The 13,266-nt window shown below is 42.3% G+C and overlaps 1 protein-coding gene and 1 long non-coding RNA gene across 2 annotated transcripts; one reads left to right on the forward strand and one right to left on the reverse strand.

Moving 5' to 3' along the window:
• The first annotated feature begins 459 nt into the window (after window positions 1–459).
• Window positions 460–10,890, forward strand: LOC117956727. The gene is made up of 3 exons (XR_004659351.1): window positions 460–565; window positions 688–691; window positions 10,880–10,890. It is a non-coding gene; the product is annotated as an uncharacterized LOC117956727 (long non-coding RNA).
• Window positions 4,934–11,300, reverse strand: LOC117956724 (polypeptide N-acetylgalactosaminyltransferase 15-like). The gene is made up of 10 exons (XM_034891945.1): window positions 10,683–11,300; window positions 10,368–10,534; window positions 10,080–10,284; window positions 7,560–7,727; window positions 6,701–6,818; window positions 6,099–6,293; window positions 5,884–6,015; window positions 5,597–5,698; window positions 5,375–5,518; window positions 4,934–5,274 (listed from the first exon to the last, which is right to left on the reverse strand). The coding sequence occupies exons 1-10, from the start codon at window positions 11,219–11,221 to the stop codon at window positions 5,077–5,079; spliced, it is 1,968 nt and encodes a 655-aa protein (XP_034747836.1). The 5' UTR covers window positions 11,222–11,300; the 3' UTR covers window positions 4,934–5,076.
• Between the last annotated feature and the right edge of the window lie 1,966 nt (window positions 11,301–13,266).

Here is a 13,266-nt window from a genome sequence, read left to right on the forward strand (position 1 = left end):
ATGTACCTTTCCATTCTGCAGCGCATTGGTGGGTTTTTCAAGGATAAATTAGCTAAAGGTTGACAGAACAAAATGACACAAAGTCCTGGAGCTTTTGTTTCATTTAATCAGAGACTACCAAAACATTAATCGTACATAGCAGCAGGGCTCTGTCTCTGCATTCATTTCTTGTCTGTGATTGAGTGTTCAATGCATTTGTTTGTCTGCTGAGAGAGTGTGAGAGAGAGAGAGAGAGAGAGAGATTCATACTAATATTGTGTTAACGTACATTTAATTGTTTATTGTGTTTTGTCTGATGCTTTGGCAACCTTATTGTTGAAACATGCATGCCAATAAAAAGAGAAAGAGAGAGAGAGAGAGAGAGAGAGAGACCACTTGTTCCATCATTCAAACAGGAAAGAGCTGATCCATTTTTTTCAATGGGTTAAAAACTAGGCTTCCAAAGTAAAAAAAAAAAAAAAAAAGTCCACCCCAAAGGGACTTACCATCGCCAACAGAAAACACTGTTCACAAACTGCTCCAAACAGCTCTATTGTAGTCCACGCATTACTTCCGTGATGAACGTGTTGCTTTTGTAATGCTCACGTTAAGTTTGAGTGGAATTACACTTGAAAATCTCCATATGTTATGGTAAAACTGTGCTCATCTTGCATGCTTGTTAGATCGGCTATGTGATGCCACAGAAAGGCCTGTAATTGTGATGGTCTTAATCAAATCATTAATCTCCATCTAATCAAGTACAAATTTAAGAGCAACTTTACTCATTCTTTTCACCACCATTGTTGATCAATTTAAGATCACATTTTAAAGATTAATCCTACTCTTACCACCTGTTTAGCCCTCTTTATATTTGAATCACACTATTCACCATGTAAGTAGTGGAAATTAGGTAGATTGCGGAAAGTCTAAAGGGGTTTTTGACCTGAAATATCAGTTTTTTAAGTATTTGATGTCTTATACAATTATAGGTGAAAAGATGAATTTAAAGGGTGCCCTTTTAAAGTGTTAGCATCACAAAAAAACTTTCTAAATGAGACATTTGAAAGCCGTTTTTATCTCTTACCTTAATAGGTGCTGCAAGCAGAGTTTTGGTCACATTTTAATGCACTTAATCTTCACTCAGTGTAACCCCCTCTCCTGAGGCCCATCCACGTAGACCTAATTGCACAACAAGCACATAAAGAAGAAACTGGAAATAGTGTCTGTGTAAAGAACACCCAAGGAGCTTAAAGGCGCGCTAAGTAAGTACAGCCACCTCCGCCCTGTGTGAAACAACCCCATGGATCTTCATAAAAAGGCCACAGCTCCCTGCAAACCACAGCAGCTGACATCCATCTGAGTCTCACAGGTTCATCGGAGGATGTGTGTGTTTGAGAGAATGCCACATGCTCGGCGGCCATCAGCGTTTGATGTGGCTGTTCCCTATATTAACAACACTCACCTCAGCATGGAGAAGAGATGGAAGATGATGAGATGGGAGGGGAGGACACAATGTCTGGCGCAAACCCAATACATCACATCACCCAAAGAACACCATCACCACAGAGAAATGTGTTGGTGGCAGCATCATGCTGTGGGGATGTTTTTCAGCAGCCGGGTCTGAAACTGGTCAGAGTTGAGGGAAAGATGGGATGGTGCTAAATACAGGGATATTCTTGAGCAAAACCTGTACTACTCTGTGTGTGACTTGAGGCTAGGACGGACGTTCACCTATCAGCAGGACAATGACCCCAAACATACTGCTAAAGCAACACTCGAGTGGTTTAAGGGGAAACATGTTGGAATAGCCTTGTAAAAGCCCAGACCTCAATCAAATAGAAAAGCTGTGGTCAGACTTAAAGATTGCTATTCACAAGCACAAACCCTACAACTTGAGGGAGCTGGAGCAGTTCTGCAAGGACAAATGAGCAAAAAACAATCCAGTGGTAAGATGTTGCAAGCTCTTATCCAAAGCGACCTAGAGATTTGGTTGCCGCAAAAGGTGGCTCTACAAAGTATTGACTTTAGGGGGGCGAATAGTTATGCATACTTACTTTTTATGTTATTTTGTCCAATTTGTTTGCTTCAAAATAAACAAAATAAAAAGTTTTCCAAGTTTTGGGCATGTTCTGTAAATTAAATTATGGAAACCCTCAAACAATCCATGTTAATTCCAGGTTGAGGCAACAATACACAAAAAATGCCAAGGGGGGTGAATTCTTTTGCAATGCACTGTATTTACAACATATGTCAAAAAGTCTTATATACCAACTAGGGCTGGGATTTAATGGCTGATAGAGAAGTGTTGACACCTCCTTAAAATGCCATATGTTATAAATATTAAACATATGGCATTCCCTCTCTGCATGTTGCTTTTTCAGCATGCTTGGATTGACAAGTTTATTGCTGAGAGACTCCACAGAGACCACAGTGAATGACTATGATTACTTTATGTCGCCTATTATGCCCAACTGGGGAATTTTCTCACATTTTACAATACACTGCTATATAAAGTGACATTAGAGCCCCCTATAGGCTTTTGGATTCAAGTGTGAGCCTAAGTAAAACAGGCAGTGGCAGGGGTTTTCAACAAGGTTGTCAGAGGTAGGCTATAATCTCTGGTCCGTTTTCACTTTCACTTCCTTTTTATTTTCACCGATCCTTTGTGTTAGTGTGTGTAGTGTGCCAACACTCAGACGGGACAGGTTTGATGCGCGAACTGTTGGCTACATGTAGTCTATACTTCAAGTAATTCCTTGTAGTTTTTTTTCTTTTATTCTGATCTTATTAAAACTGATAATGCAGAAATGTATTGAACTGGTAACCTGGCTTTTTGTCACAAACTGAATTTGCAAATCAGAGAAAATATAAGAATGACCATAAAGCATTGGTATTACACCAAACAAGGAAATATGTTGTTTTAAATGTTGTTAAAATGCCAAAAAGTCATTCACAAGTAAAGAATTGTATATGTTATTCCTCATTTTTAAGTAACACCCCATATACATCAGATATCCACTAAACTTTGATTGGGATTTGTGAAGGTAGTTCTCTGTTAAAAGTAGTGTCAACTCCAATCCCAGACAGAGCATTAATAAAATCCATCGCCAGAGCTAAGTTCTCTGATACCCAAAACTGAAATGAAGCACCATCTGAAATGTCATCAGCTCAAAATCATGCTTATAAGCAATCCTCATAAATTGTTAAAGTTATTAAGTATAAAATAAAATGTATATGGCTATACTATGTCCTGTAATCTTCTGCGCAAACATGTAAAAATAGGCACACAATGAGTCTGTGACTTCTTGCCACCCTCTGAAGACCCAAAGCAGAGACGTAGCCCTTCTTGCACTCCTATAGCCCATAGTTATGTAACTGAGAGAAGACGTATTAATCAACAACATGTTTGTCCAAGTGTTTGACCTATGCCCCGGAGCTGAAGACATAACATATGACTGTTTTTACATTAAAAGGTGCTGTGTACTTGACTGGGCTAAGTGCATTATGGGTTAAGAATGCAATACTGTGACAGAGTAAAGTATAAGCGGTTATTAGCACACAATGCCTCGGGGCAAGGAGAGACTTACTGAGGATGAGCTCAGGGTCTTCCCTGCCTGACAGTTGCCATCCTAACCTTGGCCTCTGTGGTTTAAATAACAGCCGCACTTATGATTGGGCTGAGTTACAGTAAACCTAGACACAAAAACACATGAGACTAGACTAGTCTAGACAACTCTCAGTCCCATTCACTTAAGGATAGCGGTCACACAGTTGACTTACTGTTTAGTGACACAACATTAGCAATCACAGAACGTTATATAAGAATGTCTTTATGGAAATTCTCTTATGGGGAGGTCATAGGTGTATAACAATAACAGAGTGATCAGTTGGGGCATTAGACAAGATTTTGAAGGCAGATGGCTCCCTCTGCTGCTGGCAGCTGATACAGTATGAATATTCTTGTTTATTTTGGTCAGAGACTTGATGTATATTGTAAATAAATACATAATAATATTAAGAGTGCAATGATCCGAAACACATTAAGAAATAATAAAGCCTTTTGAAATACAACATTTAAGGGGGAGTTTTTTTTCTTTACTTATTTTGACTGACTGTGTGGGTGTGTACTGACTTCTTGATTGACACTCAGGTTTTTTAGTAGCACCGGTGCTTTTCCTAGGACAAGTCAAAATGTGAATGAATAGCGCTGCTGAGTAGACATCTAATTAACTGAATAAGAAAGAAACACCTGGGTTTGCAGGGACTTTAATACCTGTACTGCAGAACTACACTATATGGCCAAAACTATGCAGACGCCTGAATATTTTAGCCCTATATTATTTTTGAATGTCTCTTTCCAAAACCATTTAGGTCCTTCATTAAATAGCTGAGCTTGCTTAACTGTAAGCCTGTAGGCTACTACAGGAAGTTATACTTTTCATTGCAAATCTTTTTATATGTTTTTCATCTTTTTCAGATTTTACAGGATCCCAGTAATTGAAGAACCATTTATTCTTATCTCTGAGTGAGTGTGTTTATTAACCCGGTTTTCTTTTTCTAACTTTCAGATAAAGAGAGAGGAAGGGTGCACTAGAAGTGTTGTAGGGGTAAAAGATTCATTCCAGAACAAATTCTAATAGACTAAGATCTCCAATAGACAAAGTTTTGATACAGGTTCCTTGATACTTCTTCATAATTTCCATCCAACCTGAGGACAGTTAAAAGAAATAGATTGTTTTTTAATGTGATTCTGCTGAATACCGCACAAAAACATTCACATTTCATGAAAGAATTTACTTAATTAAAACTACATTTGAGATTGAGATATGATTAAATGTACATAAATACAATAATATGTGTTCCTAAAAAATGCACTTTTAAATAGAGACTTTGTTTCATTATAATCCTATCTTGCATTTTATTATTTTAGATAGTTGGTTCTTTGTTATTTAACAGAATCAATTGTATTTGCAATCCTTAAAAACAGGAACAAGTTGCATTGTGGAGCAAATAAGTCTTACGTTGTGTATTTTTCTAAGACCATTTAACTACTGTATGCCACCAAGTAAATTGTTGATGATCCCTCTGTTTTTTGCATTAGGCACCTTTAGGAGCTACTAGTTGCTCAAAGTGCCACTGTTGTCGGGGGTGATGGGTGCAGGGACGCAGGAAGAGACCTCCTGTCCTGGACTGGGTGTTGACTTGATTTGGGGCTGCTTTGGGCTGTGGGAGTCCTCCTTCCTTCACAACCTCCAGACATAGCTGGGACTGTTGATGAACAAGTTGACCACTCAGCTGAAGCAGAAAGCAGACACAATGAGTTACTAACGGCCACTGTGAACATATTTACATCTACTCACATAAATAACAAAACAATTTTAACTCTCTGCCTTACTTTTATGAACTTCCACTGGAGTCTGGTGGTTGGTGGTCGGTGTGTGGGGCACGGAGATAGGACCACTATCACTCCCTTGGCGTCCAAACACAAAGCCCCCATGGGACCCCATCGCACTTCAAACTCAGAATTTAGTTCGCAGTGCTGCGATGACAAGAGAGATCATCTTTGCCACTGTGTTACCTCTATGTCTGGGATTTTCACAACTGTTGTCATGGTTACCTGGTTGCCCGTCCCACTGCATGGTGCTACATTCATGGCCCCACCCTGCAGCCCCTGCCCTTGAGGGTAGTCTGCACAGCTGCCAGTGCCGACATTGTACAGCTTCAAACAAGCACAAATGGGACACATCAGTCTGTCATGTCCACCAATGTGCATGTGTGTGTGTGTGTGTATTTGTTTGTGTGTGTGTGTGTGTGTGTGTGTGTGTGTGTGTGTGTGTGTGTGTGTGTGTGTGTGTGTGTGTGTGTGTGTGTGTGTGTGTGTGTGTGTGTTTGTGCGTGTGCTACCTCGCCTGACAGTCCAGGTCTGTCCTGGGGGATGTAAAGCTGTGGATAAACTGTAGTCAGGTACCAGTGGAAGCTCCTACAGCCCAGACTTCTCTTTAACTGCAGACGCTCTGTGATGTTAGGGCTCTCAGACTAAACAAATAATAATACAAATAAAAATGAATAATCATTTTTTTAATTTTATATTTGGTAAACTCACTAATCAATATACACACCTGCCTGATGAAATGAGCAAGTGTGTCTCTCCTATAGAAGATCTTCCTGTATGCGTCCATCCAGGTGTCTGCAATCCGAATCTTGTTTCTCTGAAGCAGCTCCTGGTCTGGGAAGCGGTAAGGCAAGTGGTGGTGGTCTAGATGGGCCACACGGGAGCAGGGAACCACCTCCATGGAACCCCCACATGACCACACCTATAACAGGAACGGTAAAAAAAAACAGTTTATAACCCTGTAGTTTTTGTGTTTGTGTGCTTTTTGTTGTAAAGCAGCAGGGGAGTACGATAAGTATAAAAGATCTTTTGTTTTGCTAGCAGCATGATTCTTAATGGTCATTATGCAAAAACAAGTGGTCAAGTAACATTTTCTTCTCACACACATTCCCAGACCACTATTAAACCTAAGATTTCCATTTGCAAAAGGCATCATGTCGCAGTACAACATTCCTGAGGCCCTGACAGACGGCAACTGAATCAGTCAAAGCATCGCTTAAAGAAGCTGATGGGACTTAAGGTGAAAATCAAAAACAGGTTCTCTCTGTCCTCTGTGAGGATGTGAATTGGTGGATTTGAATGGGAAGTTGATTTACTTTTCTTATTTACCCTGATTGACAGCTCAATTTGTTCCACTCCCCACAACAGCATCCCAGGGTCATAGGCTCCCACACTCTGGAAGAAATGTCTGTCGATGGCCAAAACTCCGCCTCCTAACACTGGGCTCCTGTCGGAGACAGAATCAGCATCACTTTACTGGCCAAGAACAGGCAGAAATGTATCTGGGTGTCACTAGAGCTGAGATATATTACAACTTCAGAGTAGTAAAGTCTTAGTTAGCAAGGACACACAGATCAATGTTCCTCGTCTTTTTGGCATGTGACCCTTTAAAACAAATCACACTCCTTGTCAAAAGTTATATATTTTTAAGAGCTATGAGCACTTAAAACAAAGTGTGATTATTATCCAGCAGGTACCAATTGACAAATTAGAGGGGAATCATCAGACATGTTTAAACTCTACAGGTTTGAACAACAACACAAACACAATGTAAAAAGAATCTTTTTGTCAAAGAAGCTAAGCAAATGCATGGTCCTAAAATAGTTTTTTTATGTAAGAGGAATTTATGTAATTTTATTTGCATAGCCATTAATGTATGAAGTACCTGTGAATTAAGATGTCTTAAAAGATGAGGTCATGGCAACTTGATCATTTGTTAATGGTGAGCAACAGGAATTTATGATACATTCTGCATTAATGCATGAGTTATGCGTTACTTAAGTGTATGACTTGCACCCTTATTATAAAGTGTTACCATTAATTCTGCCCCCATAAACATCAAAATATAAAATAAATTTTGCTCAGTGTTTTATCTTAGGCTTTACTCAACATTACTTTTAAGTAAAAACTTTTTTTTATATAGTGTCGTCATGAAAACCCATCTGACATAATTTTGCTGTAAACTCACTGCACAGGTCGAACAGCTGAGTCTGGCTCCTTATCTTGCAGCTGAGGGTTAGATTCCCAGTAGAAGTTCAGTCTCCAGTCGAACACTCCCCTAACTGGCCACTGGGTGGCATTGAACTGGAAAGTCTGCCAGTCTATCACATCGATGATGGGGGACACCACTCTGGTCCTGCACAGAGAAGTCACATTAATCTGAAAAGTCATTTTTTATATTCAAATGGGTCTTTTTTCATTGTTATTTATCAAGAAGGGTGATTCAAACTGAGGTTGGTGTCATGAATGAAAAGCATGTTCTCTTAAAGATTTTTAAGAACTCTTTTACGTAGTAACCAGCCTCCCTTGGTTACGTTTTCCCTTATTATTCAAAGTTTGTTCTGCTTCACATATGTCATATAAAATATTTTCCCCAATAGGCCATGTGAGGGGATGTTCAGAGGAAATGGAATAAAGAGATTAAAGCGGGGAGGGGGTGGGGGGTCAAACATGTGGCTGAGAGAGTTGTAGATTCCAGGTCTGCCAGTTCAGCCTAATTACCTAGTCTAATTAGAGCCACGCTGCAGGCAGCCTGAGACACAACTAGAGCCAAATCATGAGAGCTGAGCTTTGGATACACACACACACACACACACCACATGTATCCCATGCCTTACTAATGAGTGAGGAGAACTGATCACTCTGTACCCTCCATTGTCCCACTTTTCTCAAGTGGTTCTGTCAAAAAGCAGAAACAGACAGAGGTTGGGCACAGCTGTTTATCTGAGCTTAATTGTCTTAATTACAAAACTCTCTCCACACTTATACAGTGAGGAAAATAAGTATTTCAACACCCTGCTATTTTGCAAGTTCTCCCACTTAGAAATCATGGAGGGGTCTGAAATTGTCATCGTAGGTGCATGTCCACTGTGAGAGAGATAATCTAAATAAGAAAATCCAGAAATCACAATGTATGATTGTTTAACTATTTATTTGTATAATACAGCTGCAAATAAATATTTGAACACCTGTCTATCAGCTAGAATTCTGACCCTCAAAGACCTGTTAGTCTGCCTTCAAAATGTCCACCTTTACTCCATTTATTATCCTAAATTAGATGTACCTGTTTGAGGTCGCTAGCTGCATAAAGACACCTGTCCACCCCATACAATCAGTAAGAATCCAACTACTAACATGGCCAAGACCAAAGAGCTGTCCAACAACACTAGAGACCAAATTGTCCACCTCCACATGGCTGGAAAGTGCTACGGAGAAATTGCCAAGCAGCTTGGTGAGAAAAGGTCCACTGTTGGAGCAATCATTAGAAAATGAAAGCAGCTAAACATGACTGTCAATCTACCTCGGACTGGTGCTCCATGCACCTTGTGGGGTCTCGATGATCCTAAGAAAGGTGAGAAATCAGCCCAAAACTACACGGGAGGAGCTGATCAATGACCTGAAAAGAGCTGGGACCACCGTTTCCAAGGTTATTGTTGGTAATACACTAAGACGTCATGGTTTGAAATCATGCATTGAACGGAAGGTTCCCCTGCTTAAACCAGCACATGTCAAGGCCCGTCTTAAGTTGCTGATGACCATTTGGATGACCCAGAGGAGTCATGGAAGAAAGTCATGTGGACAGATGAGACCAAAATAGAACTTTTTGTTCATAATTCCACTAACCATGTTTGGAGGAAGAAGAATGATGAGGACCATCCCAAGAACACCATCCCTACAGTGAAGCATGGGGGTGGTAGCATCATGCTTTGGGGGTGTTTTTCTGCACATGGGACAGGGCGACTGCACTGTATTAAGGAAAGGATGACCGGGGCCATGTATTGCGAGATTTTGGGGAACAACCTCCTTCCCTCAGTTAGAACATTGAAGATGGGTTGAGGCTAGCTCTTCCAACATGACAATGACCCGAAGCACACAGCCAGGATAACCAAGGAGTGGCTCTGTAAGAAGCAGATCAAGGTTCTGGCGTGGCCTAGCCAGTCTCCAGACCTAAACCCAAAAGAGAATCTTTGGAGGGAGATCAAACTCCGTGTTTCTTAGCGACAGCCCAGAAACCTGACTGATCTAGAGAAGATCTGTGTGGAGGATTGGGCCAAAATCCCTTCTGCAGTGTGTGCACACCTGGTGAAAACTACAGGAAACGTTTGACCTCTGAAATTGCAAACAAAGGCTACTGTACCAAATACTAACATTGATTTTCCCAGGTGTTCAAATACTTATTTGCAGCTATATCATACAAATAAAGCTAATAAAACCATACATTATGATTTCTGGATTTTTTATTAGATTATGTCTCTCACAGTGGACATGCACCTACGATGAAAATTTCCGACCCTTCCATGATTTCTAAGTGGTGAGAACTTGCAAAATAGGGGTGTTTTAAAATACTTATTTTCCTCACTGTATATATTTCTGGCATTCAAGCATCAGCGCAATTCACCATTAGTGTGGTTATAGCAATGGTGGATCGGAATAAAATAATGTTGCACTGCTTTTAATTACTTTTGTACATTATTATAGTAAATGGCACCTGTCCTGGGCCACTCTCTCCAGCAGTGGTTCCAGCCACCCCTTCTGGCATTCGCAGTGGGAGTCCATAAACACCAGCACCTCCCCCGCAGCTCTGGCAGCGCCCAGTGTACGACATCCTCCAACGCCCAGGCGCCTGGTGCTGCGAATCAAACGCACTGCGTCCAGATGAGACACATACTCACCCAGCACACTCTTCAGGTGACCTGAGAGGAGAAAAAAGATATGGACATGTGGTAAGCACAGGTCAAGTGGATGAATGGGTGGATGTGTACTCAGAGAAACTCACCGTGCTGGCTCAGGTCATCCACCAGCAGAACCTCCTGCAGATGCGGTTTGGGTGCAGTATCCAGCACGCTGTGCACAGTGCGCAGTAGCGTTGACCAAGCCTCGTCATGGAAACAGATAACAACACTGACAGACGGCAGGGACTCGCTGTACTGTCCCCCCAAACACCTGTTAAGTAGGACACAAATTCACTATGACAAAGTTACACCTTAATTATCTTTGAATGTGTGTTAATGACAAAGTGGGGACATTTTAGCGCAAAAGTTTTGTTGTATCTTTTCCGTCGTGCTCTTTGGACACTGCGCCGTGCACTCACTCGGGATGGCGCGCCTCGGGTAGCCTGCGATGGAGTGAAATGCTTTCGCTGACCATCTTGTTGAAACCGTACTTATGCACGGCAGAAAACTCCATATCCCTCTTCAAACCCTCCGGCTGTTGCAGCACTGCTTTCCCCATTTCACCGTGCGTCGGAGGCGCAGGGGCCCGGGTATCTTTATTTGCTCCGGGCAGAAGCACCTTGTAACTCCCCTTCTTCTGCGGCGGGTTCTTAGAGTCCTGCGTCGATGGCACGAATAAAAGCTGGTCCTCTTGCAAAGATTTTAGCGGGGCGAGATCGACACCGAGCTCTAATGCAGGGTCCCGGGAGTCCACGATGACCTCCAGGTCCGGTGCATTGGGAATCCGCGGGAGGGGGCGACGAGGAGGGACAGGTTTCTGACGACTGTGATCCCGGTCCCGGTCTCGGTTTAAGAGGTCCGAGAGCGCGAGCGTAACCAGGGCGAAGCCAAGGAGCAGCAGCCACAAGCAGAGCACCTTCCTCCGGACAGCTGTTGCTCTCCCCCACAGTCTCATCATGAAGAGTGCAGAGGAGAAGGGAGTACGAAGTTGTCCCAGTACGGTCTTGACTTCCCCATTTTTGAGTTTTCAAACAACTTTGACACTTTTCAGGGACCATCCAAAAAGTAGAAACGGAAATAACTCGCCCATCAGTCCTTTGGAGTGCAGCGCTGCTTCCATGAAGCACCAGACCTGGGACACGAGTGACAGATGCAGGTTCAAGACAAGCCCTTAACTTCTTTTTATGGTGAAGCTTCGTCCAGCTCATCCCACGGTCCTAAAGCCCGCGTAAAATTAAGCTCACACCCTATATAGCGACTTGGGGATGCATCTGGTACATCCACCTGTTCCTACACCTGCCGAGTTGATCTAATGACTAATGCCAATAGTTCAGATAACAGGATTAAAACTAAAGTGAACTAAAAAAATTATACTTTTTTTTTTTTTTGTTACCACACACAAAAGTGTGAGTCATTATGATGTTTTTCAATGATGCATTAGAAAAATAAGTCTGTTAAGGGATTTCAATGTTTTTGGGGCTAAGCCCACATTACAGTGGAATGAAAGTGTTTTTAGATTTCCTCCTTTGTGTGTGTGTGTGTGTGTGTGTGTGTGTGTGTGTGTGTGTGTGTGTGTGAGAGAGAGAGAGAGAGACGGCTTGGTGCGTCACACATCAAAAGATGCTCTTTCCAGCCAGCTGGCGGCAGGCCTCGTGGTCCCATGACCGTCTGTCGGTGCCGGGAAGCGGCGCTCACAGCTTCGATCTCCCCGGTTCTCCGAGGAGATCTTGGCAGCCTAGGCTGCTGTTTTCAACTGAGTGAAGACTAGTAGGCTACCTCAGTCAGTCACAGTTTGACTTTTTTTTTTTTTTTTTAATTTTTTTAACACAGGTGGAAAATAGTTTTTACCTAGGCACCAACCTCGAATTATGAATAGTTTTAGGGTAAAACGCCAAAGTAGGGATATCGATGGAAAAGGCTTAATTTCCTAATGCATTTTCCAAGTGACCTCAGGGTGATACTTTCTTTATGATGATGGCCAACAGCAGGCCAGACTGCACTTTATTTTTCTTCCCCACATCACTAGAAATGAAGACCATCTGTGTCAGCCTGTTTCACAAGCTCTGTCTGTTCTCTGTTGACTGGAGCTGTAAAAGGCCACTGCATGCAACTTGGCAGTGCAGCCTGTGGGGCTTTGAAGCCAGTTTGGCTGCAGTCAGAGACCAGTTCCCGTCCTGGTGGTGGTGGTGGTGGTGACTGTCTGGGTGATTGGGTGGGATTAGCAGCTCCCTGCCTTCTTCTCATTATAAACAAAGACACTCACCTCCCCTCTGCTCTGGATGACAGGGCTGAATGGCTTGTGATGATTGTGATTACAGTACACAGAGGAGGGAGGAAGAGGGACACCTGCAAAGACAAATTGAGAAGTTGAAAGAGCAAAGGAGGGCTTCAGAGGGTAAGAAGAGCAACCAGATGAGGCTGTCACAAAGAGGGTGGACATGAAAGATACATGAAAGAGACATGAAAGATCACAGAGACAGAAAAGAGAGTTAGAAGTGACCAGCTCTAGACTTTTGTTTTTTGGGGAAATTATGTTTTTGGGCCTCAAGATTGAAAAGGAAGAAGTTTTGGGCACCCAGATAGCTCAGTTGGTAGAGCGGGTGCCCATGTATAGAGGTTTACTCTTCGACGCAGCCGGCTGGGGTTCGAATCCAGCCTGCGGCCCTTTGCTGCATGTCGCTCCCCCTCTCTCTCTCTCCTTTCACAACTTCAGCTGTCCTGTCCATTAAAGGCCTGAAATGCACCAAAAAATAATCTTTAAAAAAGAAAAGGAAGAAGTTTTCTTGTATTTCCACTGCCGCACAGTGAACACTCCCATATGTTCCACCCTGCAGCCAAAACACACAGAATTGAAGTTTCCACTGCCAGCACATTTGCAGACACACGGATCAACACCAAAAGAGCACAAACACACACACTTATGGACACACAAACAGACACACACCGAAGGTAGGGTCCAGTTTGTATTCTCAGGAATGTGTCTAAATTCCACCATCCGAGTAA

The sequence above is a fragment of the Etheostoma cragini genome, chromosome 14, assembly GCF_013103735.1.
Source record: "Etheostoma cragini isolate CJK2018 chromosome 14, CSU_Ecrag_1.0, whole genome shotgun sequence".
Lineage (NCBI taxonomy): Eukaryota > Metazoa > Chordata > Actinopteri > Perciformes > Percidae > Etheostoma > Etheostoma cragini.

Bases quoted from the DNA above. Each gene is read 5' to 3' on its own strand.
- LOC117956724 (XM_034891945.1), bottom strand. From the start codon at position 11,221: ATGATGAGACTGTGGGGGAGAGCAACAGCTGTCCGGAGGAAGGTGCTC. The intron at 10,285-10,367 runs GTGAGTTTCTCT...TTCTCCTCTCAG, and splicing joins GGATGACCTGAGCCAGCACG to GTCACCTGAAGAGTGTGCTG. The intron at 6,016-6,098 runs GTGTGTATATTG...TTATTTGTTTAG, and splicing joins TTGCTCATTTCATCAGGCAG to TCTGAGAGCCCTAACATCAC.